Source organism: Pelophylax lessonae (assembly GCF_965119305.1).
Source record: "Pelophylax lessonae genome assembly, chromosome: 1".
Taxonomy (NCBI): domain Eukaryota; kingdom Metazoa; phylum Chordata; class Amphibia; order Anura; family Ranidae; genus Pelophylax; species Pelophylax lessonae.
In genome coordinates, this window is record NC_138768.1 from 889,516,784 (window position 1) to 889,538,025 (window position 21,242).

At 46.3% G+C, this 21,242-nt stretch overlaps 2 protein-coding genes and 1 pseudogene across 3 annotated transcripts in view; all 3 read right to left on the reverse strand.

Moving 5' to 3' along the window:
• Positions 1-1,928: 1,928 nt before the first annotated feature.
• Positions 1,929-6,674, reverse strand: LOC309550819 (annotated as a pseudogene). Its single transcript has 2 exons — positions 6,629-6,674; positions 1,929-3,292 (listed from the first exon to the last, which is right to left on the reverse strand). The product of its transcript is annotated as an uncharacterized misc_RNA (transcript).
• Positions 6,675-6,846: 172 nt separating this feature from the next.
• The window catches only part of LOC309550826 (uncharacterized protein), a gene marked incomplete at its 3' end in the record, with an annotated part of 215,412 nt that continues 201,016 nt past the window's right edge, over positions 6,847-21,242 (reverse strand). The window contains exons 3-4 of the mRNA XM_082251174.1: positions 7,459-7,560; positions 6,847-6,968 (exon numbers count right to left, since the gene is read on the reverse strand). Coding sequence (XP_082107300.1) covers positions 6,847-6,968; positions 7,459-7,560 — 224 coding nt within the window. The remainder of the gene's footprint in view (positions 6,969-7,458; positions 7,561-21,242) is intronic.
• LOC309549226 (uncharacterized protein) overlaps positions 14,544-21,242 on the reverse strand; it is a gene marked incomplete at both ends in the record, with an annotated part of 142,167 nt that continues 135,468 nt past the window's right edge. Inside the window, 2 exon segments of the mRNA XM_082249340.1 lie at positions 14,544-14,770; positions 17,011-17,391. Coding sequence (XP_082105466.1) covers positions 14,544-14,770; positions 17,011-17,391 — 608 coding nt within the window.

Genomic DNA, 21,242 nt, shown 5'->3' on the forward strand with positions numbered 1-21,242 from the left:
AAAATATGGCCCTCCAGCTGTTGCGGTGCTACACATCCCATGAGGCATTGTAAAACTCTGACATTCACAGACATGACTAGGCATGATGGGAATTGTAGTTCCTGAACAACTGGAGGGCCACAGTTTGAAGACCCCCTGATCTAAGGTGATAACCGCCTGTGTGTCTGCATTCCTAGGATTGCTGAGCGCGCTCAATTGCTTTATACAAAAGAGCTGAGACCTGTGCTTTTTAGGACAATGGGATTGATTGCACTTGGCGTATATTAATATCCAAAAGTGCACTTATTAGCGCAACAGAGTTATTTGTGCATCAAGCTTATATTAATTTAAAAGACAGGGGTGGTCAAAAAAAAAAGTTTCTCTGATAAAGAGAGAGGCTATGATCTGGTGGATTACATGCGGAACTCCAGGGTCCAGCTGAGGACATTTAGGCCCCTTTCAGACCGTTCAGATCGGCCTGTCCATTTTTTTGGCAGATCAGATCCGCCTGTCCATTTTTTTTGGCCGCTCTGAACGGTCCCCCCATGCATCTCTATGGGGGATCGGATGTCAGCGGAGACATGTCCGCTGACATCCGATCCGATCTGTCAAATCTGGACGGATGGAAACCCTATTTTCCATCTGTCCAGAGGATCGGATCGGATGAGAACGGACCGGCGGTCCGTTCCCATCCGATTTCCCCTATAGAGATGCATAGGGAACTGACAGCTGTGTCTCCGCACACAGAGTGGAGACACAGCTGTCCTCCTGCTGCTCAGCGGGGGATCGGCGCCTCGATCCCCCGCTGAGAAAAACGGAATCGGACCGACGGACGTATAGTGTGAAAGGAGCCTTAGGGCCTTAAGATTGAAGATGTGGTGGATGTCTCCTTCTGGTTTGGGAACTGTGGACAGAGAAGAACTCCTGGAACTCTTCTGGCCTCAGCTCAGTGAGATAGAGTTTGGAAGACTAATGTCATAGACAGGTTGCCAAAAAGTTTAGGCTTTAGAAAGGGCCTCCAATGGCTGTCAATGTGGTGCCTTCTCCACTCTCCATCTCACTAATAAAACCCCAATGGATGACTCTCTATGAACTGATCACATTCCAATCACCGATCATCTAATCCTTGGTAAAAAAGAAGACTTGGCACCAGTGGTGTATTTAGGTTTTGTGCTGCCCTAGGCCTGACTAAATTTTTGAACCCCCTAATTTAAATTTGAAGCACCTCTTCCTGTAGAGGCCAGACCCCTTACTGTTTATGACCCGCTCTGTCATCTGTAAATCACAGACCACAACCAGTATATCAATGCCCATCAGTCCAGCCTCATCAGTTCCAATAAGTTCAGCCTCATCATAGCCCATCAGTGAAGCCTCATCAGTGCAGCATATCAGTGCGGCCTCATCAGTACAGCCCAATCAGTGGCCATCAGTGCAGCCTATCAGTGCATCATATCAGTGCCCATCAGTGTAGCCATCAGTGAAGCCTATTAGTGCCCATCAGTACCGGCAGGTAGCAGAGTGACCGCTTTATGGGGGTGCCAGACTGATTTGCCCTATAGGACTGGCATTATACTAAAAGTGTAGTGCAAGCCGGTGGGGACCTTTTTCGTGCGGAAGCCTGTTTTTTTTCTGTGTGGGGTGCAGCTTTTTTGCTGCCCCCCTGCAAAGTGCTGCCCTAGGCCTGGGCCTTGTTGGCCTAGGCCAAGATACAGCACTGCTTGGCACAGAATATTGTACGAAGAGTTTTTATTGGACAAGATCAGAATAACCGATTAGAGACGCTCCCCTGTATGAACTTTCTTGTGTCTAACAAGTAAACATTTGAGTGCAAAACATTTCCCGCACTCTGCACATGAATAGGGGCGCTCACCTGTGTGTATTCTTTGATGGCTAAGAAAGTTTCCTTTATGATTAAAACATTTCCCGCACTTTGACCATTAATAGGGAAGCTAACATGTGTGTATTCTCTGATGGCTAAGAAGGTGTCCTTTACGATTGAAACATTTCCCACACTCTGAACATGAATAGGGACGATCACCAGTGTGTATTCTCTGATGGCTAAGAAGGTTTCCTTTAAAGTTAAAACATTTCCCACACTCTGAACATGAATAGGGACGCTCACCTGTGTGTATTCTTGATGCCTAAGAAGGCTTCCTTTATGATTAAAACATTTCCCGCACTCTGAACATGAATAGGGACGCTCACCTGAGTGTATTCTCTGATGCCTAAGAAGGGTTCCTTTATGATTAAAACATTTCCCGCACTCTGAACATGAATAGGGACGCTCACCTGAGTGTATTCTCTGATGGCTACAAAGGTTTCCTTTACAATTAACACATTTCCCGCACTCTGAACATGAATACAGACGCTCACCTTTGTGTATTTTCTGATGCCTAAGAAGGCTTCCTTTATGATTAAAACAATTCCCGCACTCTAAACATGAATAGGGACGCTCACCTGTGTGTTTTCTCTGATGGCTAAGAAGGTTTCCTTTACAATTAAAACATTTTCCACACTCTGAACATGAATAGGGAAACTCACCCCTGCGTGTATTCTCTGATGGTTAAGAAGGGTTCCTTTATGAACAAAACATTTCCCGCACTCTGAACATAAATAGGGAAGCTCACCTGTGTGTATTCTCTGATGGATAAGAAGGCTTCCTTTACAATTAAAACATTTTCCACACTCTGAACATGAATAGGGAAGCTCACCCCTGCGTGTATTCTCTGATGGTTAAGAAGGGTTCCTTTATGAACAAAACATTTCCCGCACTCTGAACATGAATAGGGACGCTCACCTGTGTGTATTCTCTGATGGATAAGAAGGCTTCCTTTATGATTAAAACATTTCCCGCACTCTGAACATGAATAGGGAAGCTCACCTGTGTGTATTCTCTGATGGCTAAGAAGGTTTACTTTATGATTAAAACATTTCCCACACTCTGAACATGAATAGGGAAGCTCACCTGTGTGAATTCTCTGATGGCCAAGAAGGTTTCTTTTACAATTAAAACATTTCCCACACTCTGAACATGAATAAGGACGTTCACCTGTGTGTATTCTCTGATGGCTAAGAAGGTTTCCTTTACAATGAAAACATTTCCCACACTCTGAACATGAATAGGGACGCTCCCCTGTGTGAATTCTCTGATGGCTAAGAAGGGTTCCTTTATGAGTAAAACATTTCCCGCACTCAGAACATGAATAGGGAAGGTCACCTGTGTGTTTTCTCTGATGGCTAAGAAGGCTTCTTTTCTGTTTAAAACATTTCCCACACTCTGAACATGACAATGAATTCTCTCCTGTATGAACCCCTTTATGGTATAAAGAAGATTCCCTGAGATGAGATGGTTTCCCGCACCCGTCGGCACTGTCAGATATTAGAGGACTATGTGAAATATCAGGAGATTCCAATGATCTCCTCCAATGGTGAGGTCTGTCATGTATATTATGAGGGATTTACTTCTGGAGAAGATGCCATGTCATTATCTTCTGTAGTCACATCTTCCTCCGATGTCCTTCTATTCCCACCACAGAGTCCGTCTGTCAGAAGACAAGAAAAATTACCAAGAGTTTTCCACACTCATATACACTGCTCAACACTTTATAATCAGAGTATAGCATCAAGTCAGGGAAACTCCGGGGATATTCATCTGGTCAGTGAAGTAGCAGAGGGGGTTGTTACCAACAGGTGCACTAGATGGGCAACAATGAGACGACCTCCAAAACAGGAATGGTTTTACAGGTGGAGGCCACTGACATTTTTCCCTACTCATCTTTTCTGAGTGTTTGTCACTAGTTTTGCATTTGGCTGGGGTCAGTGTCACTACTGGTAGCATGAGGCCATACCTGGACCCTATAGAGGTTGCACAGGCAGTCCAACTCCTCCAGGATGGCCCATCAATACCTCCAATTGCCAGAAGGTTTGCTGTGTCTCCCAGCACAGTCTCAGGAGCATGGAGGAGATTTCAGGAGACAGGCAGTTACTCTAGGAGGGCTGGACAGGGCCGTAGAAGGTCCTTAACCCATCAGTAGGACCGGTATCTGCTCCTTTGTGCAAGGAGGAACAGGATGAGGACTGCCAGAGCCCTACAAAATGACCTCCAGCAGGACACTGGTGTGAATGTCTCTGACCAAACAATCAGAAAAAGACTTCATGAGGGTGGTCTGAGGGCCGACGTCCTCTAGTGGGCCCTGTGCTCACTGCCCGGCATTGTGGAGCTCGATTGGCATTGGTCATTGAACACCAGAATTGGCAGCTCCACCACTGGCACCCTGTGCTTTTCACAGATGAGAGCAGGTTCACCCTGAGCACATGTGACAGACCTGAAAGGGTCTGGAGAAGCCATGGTGAACGCTGAGCTGGCTGTAACATCGTTCAGCATGACCGGTTGGGTGGTTGGTCAGTGATGGTCTGGGGAGGCGTATCCATGGAGGGAGGCACAGAACTCTACAAGCTAGACAATGGCACCCTGACTGCCATTAGGTATTGGGATGAAATCCTTGGACCCATTGTCAGACTATATGCTGGTGCAGTGGGTCCTGGGTTCCTCCTGGTGGACAACAATGCCCGGCCTTATGTGGCGAGAGTATGCAGCCAGTTCCTGGAGGATGAAGGAATTGATACCATTGAATGGCCCCCACGCTCGCCTGACCTGAATCCAATAGAACCACTTTGGGACATTCTGTTCCAGTCCATTTGTTGCCGCCAGGCTGGACCTCAGTCTGTTCAGGAGCTCAGTGATGCCCTGGTCCAGATCTGGGAGGAAATACCCCAGGACACCATCCGTCGTCTCATTAGGAACATGCCCCGGCGTTGTCAGGCATGCATACAAGGACATGGGGGCCATACACACCACTGAGGACCATTCTGAGTTGCTGCAATGACATTTCACCAAAATGGACTCGCCTGCTGCATCATTTTTTCACTTTGATTTTCGTGGTGTCTTTGAGTTCAGCCCTCTGTAGGGTGATAATTTTCATTTCCATCAAACAATGTGGCATCCTTTCCTTCCTAACAGATTACCCAATCCATACCAGTATAGATCCTAACACATTCCCCAGTCCATACCAGTATAGATCCTAACACATTCCCCAGTCCATACCAGTATAGATCCTAACACATTCCCCAGTCCATACCAGTATAGATCCTAACATATTACCCAGTCCATACCAGTATAGATCCTAACGCAATAATCAGTCCATACCAGTATAGATCCTAACACATTCCCCAGTCCATACCAGTATAGATCCTAACACATTCCCCAGTCCATACCAGTATAGATCCTAATACATTACCCAGACCATACCAGTATAGATCCTAACGCAATAATCAGTCCATACCAGTATAGATCCTAACACATTACCGAGTCCATACCAGTATAGATCCTAACACATTACCCAGTCCATACCAGTATAGATTTCCAGCATGATATTTTTGCCCCATTGAGATCTGATGTGTTTTCAAAGTGTTCCTTTCATTCTTTGTAGCAGTGTATGTTGGTTGAACATTTCAACGTTTAACCACTTAAGCCCCGGAAGATTTTACCCCCATTCCGACCAGGGGGTATTTTGCGATTCGGCACTGCATGATTTTAACGGACAATTGCGCGGTCGTGCGACGCTGTACCTAAACAAATTTGACGTCCTTTTTTTCCCACAAACAGAGCTTTCTTTTGGTGGTATTTGATCACCTGTGCGATTTTTTGATCACTCGCTATAAACAAAAAAAGAGCGTCAATTTTGCAAAAATAGCAATATTTTTCACATTTTTTTATATGAAATTCCCCCCAAAAAAAATGTAAAAATCAAAATTTTTTAACATTTTCGGCCAATTTGTTTTATGCTACATATGTTTGGTAAAAAAAATCGCAAAAAGCGTATTTTGATTGGTTTGCGCAAAAGTTAACGCGTTTACTAACAAAGGGAAAGATTTTTGTCATTTTTGGTGTTTTTTTTTTTAACGAGTAATGGCGGCGATCTGCGATTTTTTTTGCGGTACTGCGACATTGCGGCGGACAGATCGGACCCTTGACTGACATTTCTGACACTTTTGGGGTTACCAGTGACATTTCTACAGTAATCAGTGCTATATATATGCACTGTTACTGTAAAAATACACTGGTAGTGAAGGGGTTAACTTTATTTGGGAGGGAGGGGCTGTGTGTGTCCCTAGGGGTGTGCTTTCTACTGTGATTGGCTGTGGCTTGAGCTGTAAGGACACTGATCAACGGATCTACATAGTAGATCCATGTGAACAGTGTCTTTACAGCGAGGAGAATGACAGGTGGCTTGTTTACACAAGCTGCCTGACATTCTCCCTCTCCCCCGCCGATCGCCGAGTGGCCGGCGGACATCGGGTCCGCTGGTCACACGCGCGGGGGGGTCCGTGACCACGCGGGAGCGCGCCTCCGGAGGCGTGCGCTCGCTCCCTAGACCCTCACAAGCAAGCAACGTAGCCCTACGTTAGTTTGCCTGTGAGGGGCTGACCGCCGACGTAGATAGTCGTGCGGCGGTCGGCAAGTGGTTAAAAGAGATCTGTGGTGGAACTGGGTGCAATCACAACACCAAACTATGACAACTAACCAGATCAATGATACCACCCAACCAAACATCACTAAGTAAGCTTTAACGCATTCTTGCATAATTACCCGAGCTGATATCATGAGAAGTTTTTTCTTCTTTAACTGCGTCCATCATCCCAACCTCCTCTGTAAAATGCTGATCACCCCTCACATACATCTTTTCCTTTATAACCCCAATTTGTACATTTATCAGATCTTCATCCTAAACCAACAAAATGGCAGAAATAATATTAAATACAAAAAAATAATAATAATAGAAGAATGATATCTCTTAGGGCTTGGGATCACTTCCCTACATTCTCATCTACCTGATGATGGTGGGGGATGGTGTGATCTTCCTGTGTGAAATCCCGGGAATACGGAGGACGCGGACATCTCTCTGGTGGGTTCTCATTACTGGATCCATCTGTAGGAAACACACACTGACTGAATACATTGTTTCTATGTGTTTATCAGATGATGGGGGATCTAGGTGGACCCTCCGTACTGCTCTCTCCTTTACAATAAAGTCTCCTCTTACCCGGTGATGTGAGGGGCGGCTGATTCTCCATCATGACGTCTTTGTAGAAGTGGATCTACAGATCCTCAAACATCAATCCATATACCCAAACAGTTTTTGTATTTAGTGGCCATCACTCACCTGTGCTGATGTCTGGAGAAGATTCCTCCTCTTTAACTTTGTTCATCATCCCAACCTCTTCCCTGAACTGCTGATCACCCCTCACATACGTCTCTTCTTCCTCTTTAACCTCATCTTTTATATCTATCAGATTTTCATTCTAAACAAACAAAATAGCAGGGAATGGTTTCTTTAAAATGTGAGCACAAATAACCTTATACCTAAAAGTGGAATATATTTTCATACAGTCTTTTATGATATTGACATCCATCTTCACCTACCTGATGATGGTGAGGAATGGTGTGACCTTCCTGTGTGGAATCCCGGGAATACAGAGGACGGGGACATCTCTCTGGTGGGTTCTCATTACTGGATCCATCTGTAGGAAACACACACACTGACTGAATACATTGTTTCTATGTGTTTATCAGATGATGGTGGATCTAGGTGAACCCTCCGTACTGCTCTCTCCTTTACAATAAAGTCTCCTCTTACCCGGTGATGTGAGGGGCGGCTGATTCTCCATCATGACATCCTAGTAGAGATCCTTGTGTCCTTCTAATAATCTTCTGAGAATCCTCCTCACCTCTCCGATCAGGTCTGTGCTTTATTAATAGAGATAAGAGTGATGTCATGAGAGAAACGAGAGAAAGCAAGGTGGCAGCATTGGGTCTGGGTGAAGAGTGGGGGACAGAAGCATTGGAAAGGGGGTGTGAGAAGTGGAGATCTGCAATGTTGAATAAGGGAATGAGGAGTGGGGGACAACAGTGTCAGTGGGGATTGTGGAATATAGGTGAGCAGTGTGAGAAGGGAGGTGAGGAGAGGAGAAGGGAACAACAGCGTTGGATGAGGGATGAGAAGTAGGGAACAGCAGTGTTAGATGGGGGGTGAGGAACGGGTTGATAGCGGTGTTAGATGGGGGGTGAGGAATGGGGGACAATGGTGTTAGATGGGGGGTGAGGAATGGGGGACAATGGTGTTAGATGGGGGGTGAGGAGTGGGGGCTCAGTTGGTGTTGGGGCAGAGGACGGAATTAATGTTAGTAGTGATGAGGGAGGAAAGCTGCTGAATATTTCCAGAGGTGAGTGTCGGGGTCACCCCGAGCTCTGCCTCCTCCCCAGATAGATTATGAGTACCTTGGCTGTGCCTGGTGAGGGCGCTACAGGAGAGCTGAAGGAAGTTTTGTTGCTCATCCTACTTATGTGATTTCACCGGGGGACTGCAATCTGATTCTCAGTGTTATGCGTTCCTCTGTTTCTGTTCCCCCGGCATAAAAACAGAAGGAGAACATTTTCTTTATGTAATTAAAGATTATATATAGAAAATAATATCTTATTACCTCCTCTGCTGCCACTCGTCTCTGAAATTCCTATTTATATCTGACATCACTTCCTCTGTGGCCCTACATCACTTCCTGTCAGTATCTTACATCACTTCCTGTCAGTATCTTACATCACTTCCTGTTTATGCTTCATCACTTCCTGTCTGTGCGTTCCATCTGAGAGAAGTCAGGTCACCAACTTGTGGACCATATTGGGATTTTTGTACTTAGCGTACTTACGGTGATTGTAGGCGTATTTGAACCTCGCAGCAAAACAGTTGAGTTCTCTCGATGATGTTTTAGTTATTTGCTCTAACAGGTAACTTTTCAGGACTGGCCTTCAGGGTGTTCTCCCTTCATCTTCTTCCCAACAGTATCAGTATTTCTTGCTAGAAAACTTCTTAGAACCCCCAAACATTATAACATTTTTTTGGCAGAGGCCCAAGAGAAAAAAAATGGGGATAGTTGTAATTTTTTATGTCACACGGTATTTGCGCAGCGGTTTTGCAAACAAATTTTTTTTGGGAAAAATAGACTTTATTTCATTAAAAAAAAACAAAATACCCCTAAACCTCAATTTATAATGTGAAAGATGATGTTACACCGAGTAAATAGATACCTAACATGTCACGCTTTGAAATTGCGCTCACTCATAGAATAGCGACAAACTACGATACTTAACAATTTCCATAGGTGACCTTTAAAAAGTCTTCACAGGTGACCTGTTTAGAGTCACACAGAAGATCTAGCACTAGAATATTCGCTCTTGATCTAACGTTCACAGTGATACCTCACATGTGTGGTGCGAATACTGTTTACATATGCGTGCGCAACTTATGTATGGGTTCGCTTCTACGTGCGAGCACAGAGGGACGGGGGCTCTGTACATTTTTTTTTTTCTTATTGTTTTTTTTACTTTTTATCTTTACTCTGTCCCTTTTTTTTTCCATCACTTATATTCCTAATACAAGGAAAATAACCCCCCCTTGTAATAGAAATAAGGATGACAGGTCCTCTTTATGGAGACATCTGGGGGTCAAAAAGCCCCCAAATCTCTTCTTTAACTTTGAAAGCAAAAGATTAAAAAAACAAAACTTAAAAAGAATGATTTACTTCCAGCCTGGACCAGAAGTGAGGTCATGAAGTCATTCCGGTCCTCCAAGGCCATAGAGGCGATCAAATAGAACAGTATCTCACTAAAGTAAGTACACCCCTCACATTTGTGTAAATATTTTATTCTATCTTTTCATGTGACAACACTGAAGAAATGACACTTTGCTACAATGTAAAGTAGTGAGTGTACAGCTTGTATAACAGTGTAAATTTGCTGTCCCCTCAAAATAACTCAACACACAGCCATTAATGTCTAAACCGCTTTCAACAAAAGTCAGTACACCCCTAAGTAAAAATGCTGCAATTGGGCCCAATTAGCCATTTTCCCTCCCTGGTATCATGTGACTCGTTAGTGTTACAAGGTCTCAGGTGTGAATGGGGAGCAGGTGTGTTAAATTTGGTGTTATCGCTCTCACTCTCTCATAGTGGTCATTGAAAGTTCAACATGGCACCTCATGGCAAAGAACTCTCTGAGGACCTGAAAAAGAAATAATAATTGCTCTACATAAAGATGGTCTAGGCTATAAGAAGATTGCCAAGACCCTGAAACTGAGCTGCAGCATGGTGGCCAAGACCATACAGTGATTTAACAGGACAGGTTCCACTCAGAACAGGCCTCACCATGGTAGAAGTTAAGTGCACGTGCTCAGCGTCATATCCAGAGGTTGTCTTAGGTCTGGATCCTGTTCTATTTCTTCTGGGGTACATAGATTCCCCAAAATGGATCATGACCAGATATTGGCTATTACAAGATCACTTTTTATACTGTAGCCCATAAGCCTCACGTTGGGTTTCACCCAGTCCTCCTACCCTCAGAGACTGGACCTGGGAAATGGATAAACCTCTAATGTTTGAAGCATATACTTAAGCTCAACTTAATGCCTCCCGGGATTTTGAAAAAGAGTTGAAAAAATGGAACGATGCATCACGTTCCAATTTTTATTTTCATCCTAACATATAATAAAGGTTGGGTATGTTCTCTCTTATTGGTGGAGAGGTACAGATCAGGGACAACCTGATTTTCAGTGCCAGGTTACCTGGACTGTCCACAGAACGGACCGAATTGTCCCACAATGACATGATGTTGTTTTGTTGGGGACTGAAATGGAACTGGGCACATGGACATGTCTAGAACAGTGGTCTCCAAACTGCGGCCCAGGGGCCAGATTCTCTTTGCATGCTTTTATTTGGCCCTTGGGGCACGATTTCTCCCACTGACACAAACAATGAGACCCACTGACACTAACAATGGGGGACTGTGTTACTTTAACTGACAATTGCGCGTTCATGCAACGCTGTATCCATATAAATTTGATGTCCTTTTTTTCCCACAAATAGAGGTTTCTTTTGGTGGTATTTGATCACCTCTGCGATTTTCATTTTTTGTGCTATAAAACAATATTTTTTACTTTCTGCTATAAAACATCCAATAAAAAAAATGTAAAAAATCAAATTTCTTCACCAATTTAGACCAATTTGTTTTCTGCTACATATCTTAGGAAAAAAAAATCCCAATAAGTGTATATTGATTGGTTTGCGCAAAAGTTATATCCTCTACAAACTATGGTATATTTTCATAAAATTTGAATATTTTTTTTATTTTTCCAGTAATGGCAGTGATCAGCGACTTGTAGCGGGACTGTGACATTGAGGTGGACAAATCGCACAGCTAATTGAAACTTTTTTTGGGGACCAGTGACACCAATACAGTGATCAGTGCTAAAAAATATGCACTGTCACTGTACTAATGACACTGGCAGGGAAGGCGTTAACCCAGGAGCAATCAAAGTGTTTTCTAACTGTATGGGGGAGGGAATTGTGAAATGACCATAGAGACCTGTGTTCATATATAGGAGGATCACAGGCGCTCTGTGACCATTTCAGAGAGAAGAACGGTCAGCTGTGTTTACAATAGCTGACCGTCCTTCTCTCTCAGCGGGGAGCGATTTCAGGTGCCCAGTGGCAATCTGGGCCACCAGCCACATGGATTGGAATCCCCGCTGCCTAGTGGGGGTGGGAGCATGCCGCCGGTGGCACACGCTCACCCTCAGCGCCTCTGCCAGGAACCAACGTACCCCTACGTCGATTCGCACAGCCGAGCCAACCTGCCACAGTATATCTGTGGCGGGCGGTCGGCAAGCGGTTAAGTCAAATTCAAACACTTTAGCCACGCACTGCAACATTTTATTTTTAAGGGGGAGCTCCGTGGACTCAGATTTAAAGGGGAACTCTAAGGGGGGTTTCTGCTCACCAAACCTCCCACTTAATTAGGGTTCCCAAAGCCCCCCTTACATCAGAGTCTACAAGGCACCCCTTAAACCTTACCTTAGTGTACCCACTCACTTGGAGGCACAAAAGAGAAGGGAGAGGGTGGAGACTTCAGTTATAGACATTGGATGGTGAGCTCACTCACCTGAGGATGAAGGCTCAGGCATCGAAGCCTTTCATCCATGATATATCTGCCGGTTGCTGAGCTTCATACTTTCAGCCCACACATCACTTTCCTGAAGCACAGAACGCCAGGGATTAGAGTGTGGGTTGGCAGACAGATAGGAAGGGGTGGGAGGAGGAATAGATCAAGCCATTTCTCCTCTCCTGTCCTTGTATGGGGGTGAGGCCAGTGTGCACATCTATGCACTCAGGGGTTGTGGTACTTGGGGAGTTCATTCTGAATATTGTGTCCGGGTTTCAGGTGGACTGAAACTCGGACACATGATTCCAAACCCAAACTGTCCAGGTGAATCCTGGATGGGCAGCAACCCTACAGGAAACACCAGCTAAGTTTCCCAGTTAAAGGGTTTTAATAGTGAAGGATTAAAAACACTCACAATAGGTAAAATATACAAGTGCTCATCTAGTGTCAGAGTCTGTGGATCCTCCTAGAACCGTCCTGCAGGACCGCTTTCATTTGTTCCGGTTGCTGGGCAGAGAGATGGCTAGCTCGGGAGCCTGGAGGAGCCCCAAGAAGCCACGCTAACCAGCGTTGAAGGCACATTGGAAGTGACATCACCGGAAGGATAGGAGGTACCAGACGAGAAGAGAAGCAAGGCTACGCAATCAAGAGTATTTGGCTCCTTCTACAGGCCTTTCCTCTTGGTCTATACAGAGCCAGTCACAAGGACAGCAGCCATAGGTGGTCCCGTGCATTCCTTTATTGTGCCCCCATAACCAAAGACCAGTGACGTTTTCTGGATTACCCTCTACCCTGATCATTGGTATTTTTAGATAGTTATTGCTGGCTGGAATATATATTAACTCTGCGCCAGTATCTCCTTTCTCCATTAGAAGAACCACAGGACCTCCATCTTCCCTACGAAGATCTGCCTTTTTTTTATTGGCAGACCACTGTTCTGCTTCTCTCAGGAACGATTGCCGATTGGCTCCCGCTGTGTCCAGCGGGAGCTAGGTGCTGGTGGCGCACATACGCTCCTCAGATCTGGAAATGCAGATGAGGTAAAGGTATGTGATTCTGCACAGAACGGTCACCCTGCCTTGAAGCCTTGAAGGCCTCCCAACACGTCAACTCATTCCCAGGCAGGGGGTTAGAGTAAAAAAAAATGCTGTAACTACTTTATCATGAGAGGGAAAAAGTTGCAGCCAAAAGTCATTCAGCTTCCAAGGGTCCCTAAGTAGTGAAGAGGGGGGCCAAGCTCGTAACCACACCACCAGAGGGGAGTGATCAGAGACTTATTCACTTCAAGGGTCAGATTCCCCCTTTCCCTGTGAAGGCGCATTCTACTAGAGCTCTGAGTGCCTCTTGGTCATTTTGCCATCAGGCCTCTGTTGTACAAGTTTGTAAGGCAGCAACTTGGTTGTCTGTGCACGCCTTTACCAAATTTTACAAGGTGGATTTGTTGGCTTCTTCGGATGCCTCTTTTGGCAGCAAGGTTTTGCAGGCTGCTGTTTCATAAGAGAATGTTTTTCCTTATTCACTTGGGGGTCTTTTGCCTGGGTGAGCTATTGTTGTTTGGTTGAGCTCCATGTTGCCCGGTTGGCTAGGTTTAGCCTCTTGGAGTTTACGTTACTGTATGGTTGCGTTTTTCCCACCCCTCATGCCTATACTGCTTTTGGACGTCTCACTCAGCTCACGAAGATGAGGCTGCGCCTGTCAATGGACAATAGAGAATAGAGAAAATAAGATTTTTGTAAGATCTTACCGCAAAATCTTTTTCTCTGATGTCCATTGACAGACGCAGCACCCGCCCCTCTGATTGGGGATGTTTTTTTGTCTTCACTGCTTTCAACTAAACTGATGTGCTGGGCTATGGCTGTGGGGGTTATGCCTGGAGGGACAGCCCCGTGGGCGTGTATATGTTAAAAGCTTTGTACTAACGTACTGCCTAGACTACTCCTACAGGTGGCAGCATAACCCACTCAGCTCATGAAGATGAGGCTGCGTCTGTCGATGGACATCAGAGAAAAAGATTTTACGGTAAGATCTTACAAAAATCTTATTTTTTTCACATCCTGGAATTTTGCCCTTCTGTGTTGCACCTCCGCTGAGAAATCTGGATAGATGGAGACCCGCACTCCGTTATAATGGATGTTTACTTTTTCTCTGGCAAGCCGAAATATAATCCCTGCGGTCCCTGTAATTCAGCATCCGGGCTGATTTCCAGGGTCCAGAGGCCTGGGTGGAGTGCGGTGTGCCCTCTCCACTGCAAAGAGAGAGGTAAAGGCTTCCTTGCCAAAGATTTCCAGCAGCCAGTTCTCAATGAATGTAGTAGGATCCCGTCACTCAACCTTTTCAGGGAGCCCCACAATGTGCACGTTGTTGCGACAAAGACGGTTTTCAATGTCATCAGCTTTATCGTTGTCAGCAGCAACTTGCTGAGCCACCACTTTTGCGTCTCGGGCAATGGGGGGGGGGGTTGATGTTCTATATCACTAATTCTGCCCTCAGCTGCGGTGGTGTGTTCTCTAATCTTTTACAAATCCTGACGATGGAGAGATACTTCCTCATGAAGACTCCTAAACTGTTCCTTTAAATCACCCAAGGAGGCTGTGCACTTATGCACGGCATACAGAATGTCACTAAGAGAGGGTTGTGGAGCGTCTTCAGCACCCAGCTCTCCCTGATCAGAGACCAGTGTTAGGATACCTTCCAGGATTTCTTCCTCTCCATTCATTGCTGACTTTGTGTACAGCCCAGGGTCTGGGGAGGAGGGGAACACCTCCGGATCTATAGAGGCTGACAGTTTTTTGGCACAATAAAGGATATCTCTTGGGGGGTCTTTCCCCAGCTGTTAAGGGGCTTTAGGAGTGCCACTCACGTTTCCCCTGTGTTTCTCTCCACCTCCATGTCTGATCCACTGGGCACCATCTTGGGTTTCAGGAGCTGCAGAGGCCGCGGCTTCCTCCTGTCCTATACGAGTCAGCATGATGGCGGCGGGGATCACAAGACATTGCTGGAGGCTTTATGAGGCACAAGGCTGCATGCTGTAGAGGTTGTGAGCCGGTCAGAGCAAGAGGGAAGGATCAGTGCAGGGTAAGTGTCGGGAGCCTTGTGAAGGTACGACCGCTCACATGCCCTTGCTAGCCATGCCACTCCCATTTAGAGCCTTATGATCGAAGATGTGGTGGATGTCCCCTTTTGGTATGGGAAGTGTGATCAGAGTAGAACTCCTGGAACTTTTCTGGCCCCAGACCCGGAAATGCAGATGACGTACAGGTAAGTGATTCTACACAGAACGGCCACCTTGCCGCAGTGCATGTACGTGGTGGGGCAGTTAAAAAAAGTCTGCATGATAAAGAGAGAGGCTATGATCTGGTGGATTGCATGTGGAACTCCTGGGCCCAGCTGAGAACATTTAGGGCCTTAAGAGTGAAGGTGTCCCCTTTTGGTTTGGGAACTGTGATCAGGGTAGAACTCCTGAAACTATTCTGGCACCAGATCCGGAAATTCAGATGATATACAGGTATGTGATTCTGTGCAGAACAACTGCCCTGCTGCAGGACATGTACATGGGGTGGTCAAAACAAAAAGTCTCCCTGATAAAGAGAGAGGCTATGACCTGGTGGATTACATGCAGAACTCCTGGACCCAGCTGAGGACATTTAGGGCCTTAAGATTGAAGATGTGGTGGATGTCTCCTTTTGGTTCGGGAACTGTGGACAGAGAAGAACTGGAACTCTTCTGGCCTTAGCTCAGTGAGATAGAGTTCGGAAGACGAATGTCATAGACAGGTTGTTAAAAAGTTTAGGGCTTTAGAAAGGGCCTCCAATGGCTGTCAATGTGGTGCCTTCTCCACTCTCCATCTCACTAATAAAACCCCAATGGATGACTCTCTATGAACTGATCACATTCCAATCACCGATCATCTAATCAATGGTAAAAAAGAAGACTCGGCACAGAATATTGTACGAAGCGTTATTATTGGACAAGATCAGAATAAGCGATTACCACACAGTAAATCTTTTATAATAGAATTAACAAATGTGTCAAATGTATTAATAATCATACATTGGTTGGACCAATAAAAAGCCGGCTACTTCAATAAATCAAGCTCATGTATTGTCATGCTTTCCCGCCTGTTGCCTCATGTGGGGAGGGATCGGTAAAGGTAGACTGTTGAGTCATGATTTTACCACTCTCCTTAAGCTTAAATGGCACCCGGATGGGGCTGTACACATGCCACTGCAATTTGCGGCTGCTGCAAAGCTCACACCCCCTGGTCACATTGGGCAATGCTATTCAACTGAATGGGGTTGTGCCGCAACAGCCCCGATGCATACGGTTGCGGCGTACTGGCGTGGGCTTTACAGGATTAACATAAGGGCTCCCAGCTGCCTGCCAACCCCACAGCGGGTCAGAGGGCAATGCGGGTGTAAACCAACCCCAAGTGGACTGTGGTGGTTTCACATTTGTTTATGGACTAAACAGTTCCACCCGTTACAATCCAGCATCCATTTCCGGTAGTACCAGCAGGGGGTGCACTCTGATGTTTCATTATATTTCCTTTACTTGTAAGAAATAAACCTTTGTTTGGAAAACATTTCCCGCACTCATAACATTAAAAAAGGGCGCTCACCTGTGTGTAAGTAGGTGTTCTTTCTTACTGAAACATTTCCCACACTGTGCACAAGATTAGAGACGCTCACCTGTATGAACAGATCTCTGATGGCGAAGAAGGTTTCCTTTTTGATTTAAACATTTACCGCACTCTGAACATGAATAGGGATGCTCACCGATGTGTATTGTCTGATGCGTAAGAAGATTTGTTTTACAAATAAAACATTTCCCGCACTCTGAACATGAATTGGGAAGCTCACCTGTGTGTGTTCTCTGGTGCTGAAGAAAGTGTACTTTTTCATTAAAACATTTCCCGCAATCAGAACATGAATAGGGAAGCTCATTTGTGTGTATTCTCTCATGTCTAAGAAGGCTTCCTTTACGATTAAAACATTTCCCGCACTTTGAACATGAATGGGGACGCTCACCTGTGTGCATTCTCTGATGGTTAAGAAGGTGTCCTTTCTGAGTGAAACATTTCTCGCACTCAGAACATGAATATGGACGCTCCCCTGTATGAATTCTCTGGTGCTGAAGAAAGTGTCTTTTTTCATTAAAACATTTCCCACACTCAGAACATGAATAGGGAAGCTCATTTGTGTGTATTCTCTCATGTCTAAGAAGGCTTTCTTTACGAATAAAACATTTTCCGCACGTTGAACATGAATAGGGATGCTCACCTGTGTGCATTCTCTGATGGTTAAGAAGGTTTCCTTTCCGAGTAAAACATTTCCCACACTCAGAACATGAATAGTGACGCTCACCTGTGTGTATGCTCTGATGGCTAACAAGGCTTCTTCTCTGTTTAAAACATTTCCCGCACTCTGAACATGAGAATGAATTCTCTCCTGTATGAACCCCTTTATGGTATAAAGAAGATTCCCTGAGATGAGATGGTTTCCCACACCCGTCGGCACTGTCAGATATTAGAGGACTATGTGAAGTATCAGGAGATTCCAATGATCTCCTCCAATGGTGAGGTGTGTCATGTATATTATGAGGAACGGGATTTACTTCTGGAGAAGATGCCATGTCATTATCTTCTGTAGTCACATCTTCCTCCGATGTCCTTCTATTCCCACCACAGAGTCCGTCTGTCAGAAGACAAGAAAAATTACCAAGAGTTTTCCACACTCATATACACTGCTCAACACTTTATAATCAGAGTATAGCATCAAGTCAGGGAAACTCCTGGGATATTCATCTGCTCAGTGAAGTAGCAGAGGGGGTTGTTACCAACAGGTGCACTAGATGGGCAACAATGAGACAACCTCCAAAACAGGAATGGTTTTACAGGTGGAGGCCACTGACATTTTTCCCTACTCATCTTTTCTGAGTGTTTGTCACTAGTTTTGCATTTGGCTGGGGTCAGTGTCACTACTGGTAGCATGGGGCCATACCTGGACCCTATAGAGGTTGCACAGGCAGTCCAACTCCTCCAGGATGGCTCATCAATACCTCCCATTGCCAGAAGGTTTGCTGTGTCTCCCAGCACAGTCTCAGGAGCATGGAGGAGATTCCAGGAGACAGGCAGTTACTCTAGGAGAGCTGGACAGGGCCGTAGAAGGTCCTTAACCCATCAGCAGGACCGGTATCTGCTCCTTTGTGCAAGGAGGACCAGGATGAGGACTGCCAGAGCCCTACAAAATGACCTCCAGCAGGACACTGGTGTGAATGTCTCTGACCAAACAATCAGAAACAGACTTCATGAGGGTGGCCTGAGGGCCCGATGTCCTCTAGTGGGCCCTGTGCTCACTGCCCGGCATTGTGGAGCTTGATTGGCATTTGCCATTGAACACCAGAATTGGCAGCTCCACCACTGGCACCCTGTGCTTTTCACAGATGAGAGCAGGTTCACCCTGAGCACATGTGACAGACATGAAAGGGTCTGGAGAAGCCGTGGAGAACATTATGCTGGCTATAACATCGTTCAGCATGACCGGTTGGGTGGTGGGTCAGTGATGGTCTGGGGAGGCGTATCCATGGAGGTACGCACAGAACTCTAAAGGCAGGACAATGGCACCCTGACTGCCATTAGGTATTGGGATGAAATCCTTGGACCCATTGTCAGACCCTACGCTGGTGCAGTGGGTCCTGGGTTCCTCCTGGTGCACAACAATGTCTGGCCTTCTGTGGCGACAGTATGCAGCCAGTTCCTGGAGGATGGAGGAATTGATACCATTGAATGGCCCCCACGCTCGCCTGACCTGAATCCAATAGAACACCTATGGCAGCTGCCAAAGCCGGCAGAATATTAGCATGCATAAAGAAAGGGATGTATTCCAGAGATAAAACTATAATCCTTCCACTTTATAAAAAACTCTGGTCCGACCACATCTGGAGTATTCTGTACATTTCTGGTTGCCAGTCCTCAGGTGTGTTGGAGCTGGAGAGAGTCGAGAGAAGGGCAACTAAACTAATTAGGGGATTGGAGGACCTTAATTATGAGGAGCGTCTGCAATCGCTTGATTTATTCTCCCTGGAGAAGAGACGCCTCAGAGGGGACATGATAGCAATTTATATGGTGATCTCAGCATAGAAAAAAAGCTATTCAGTCGAAAGGATTGCATGGGGACTGGAGGGCATACAAGAGAAGCGTTTTAACCTCAGGCAATGCAGGGGGTTCTTTACTGTTAGGGCTACAAGATTGTGGAATTCTCTACCACAAGAGGTGGTTTCTGCGGGAATTATGGTTGCTTTCAAAAGACTCTTAGACGTACATCTCAATGATCAGAACATTCAGGGGTATGAGAGATGATTATGGCCACACACACCTACACAGGTTGAACTGGATGGATTATTGTCTTTATTCAACCTCACCTACTATGTAACTATCTATGTAACCTCTGGGACATTCTGTTTCTGTCCATCCATGCCACCAGGTTGCACCTGAGTCTGTTCAGGAGCTCAATGATGCCCTGGTCCAGATCTGGGAGGAAATACCCCAGGACACCATTCGTGTCTCATTAGGAGCATGCCCCGACGTTGTCAGGCATGCATACAAGCACGTGGGGGCCATACACACCACTGAGGACCATTCTGAGTTGCTGCAATGACATTTCACCAAAATGGACTCGCCTGCTGCATCATTTTTTCACTTTGATTTTCGGGGTGTCTGAATTCAGTCCTCTGTAGGGTGATAATTTTCATTTCCATCAAACGATGGAAAATGGCTCTGTTGGGGGCAGCGCAGGACTTGATGCAACAAGGAGTGGAGTCCATTCGCACAGTGGTGGCCTCCCTGCATCAGGGGGATTTTCTGGCGTCCATAGACATCAAGGATGCCTATCTTCACGTTCCTATTTACGCAGGACACCAGCGGTTTCTGCGCTTTGCTGTGGGAGAGGACCATTATCAGTTTGTGGCGTTACCCTTTGGTCTCGCCTCTGCTCCCTGGGTTTTCACAAAGGTTTTGGCCCCAGTTCTGGCGCTGTTGCGGCAGCGGGACATATCGGTTCTGGGCTACCTGGATGACCTCCTCCTCTGTGCGGAGTCTCCGCAGACTCAGTTTCATACGCGGACTCTCCAAAAGGAGATTCTTCTCAAATGGAACCGGAATCCCGATTCCCTGGACAATTGGATCCAGCTGAGCGAGCGGACCAGGGAGTCTCTGGTTTGGTGGCTTCAGTCTCCGATGCTCAGTCAGGGGAAGTCCTTTCTTCCGATCTTTTGGACAATTGTCACCACGGATGCCAGTCTATCCGGGTGGGGAGGGATTCTCGGCAGGCTGTCTGCTCAGGGGCTCTAGTCCCTGGAAGAATCCAGGTTGCCGATAAATGTGTTGGAACTGAGAGCGATCAGGTTTTGTCTGGTTCACTGGACCGAGCATCTTCGGCTGTCCGGTTCGGATTCAGTCGGACAATGCCACAGCCGTGGCTTATGTCAATCACCAAGGGGGCACCAAGAGTGTTCTAGCGGCCGTGGAAGTGGCCGGCATTCTTCGTTGGAACGGTTTGTTCCGGCTCTTTCCGTAGTTCACATTCAGGGCGTGGAAAATTGGCAGGTGGACTTTCTCAGCCGTCAGACCTTGGATCAAGGGGAATGGTCTCTTCATCCAGAGGTGTTTCACCAGTTGTGCCTTCATTGGGGCACCCCGGACGTGGATCTGTTGGCATCTCGACTCAACAGGAAGGTGCAGAGGTTTGTAGCCCGCTCCCGCGATCCTCTGGGGGACGCCGCAGACGCGCTGGTTGCTCCGTGGGGGCAGTATCAGGTGCAGTATGCCTTTCCTCCTCTCAAGTTGCTGCCGAAACTTCTTCGCAGGATAGAGGCGGAGGAAATTCCAGTCATCCTTGTGGCTCCAGACTGGCCTCGTCGGGCCTGGTACGCCTACTTGGTCAGGCTGGTCGCGGACGCTCCTTGGCTACTTCCTCTCAGGGAGGATCTGCTGTCTCAGGGACCGATCTTCCATCCTGCTTTACGATCGCTGGCTTTGATGGCTTGGCTGTTGAGAGCCAGGTGCTGAAGGACAAGGGTTTGTCTGTTTCAGTTATTCCTACTCTGATTAAAGCGAGGAAAGCGACTTCCAGAAAGATCTATCATCGCACATGGAAGTATTATATCGCGTGGTGTGAGTCCCTCGGGGTTCCTCCACGTTCTTAATCGGTGGCTCGGA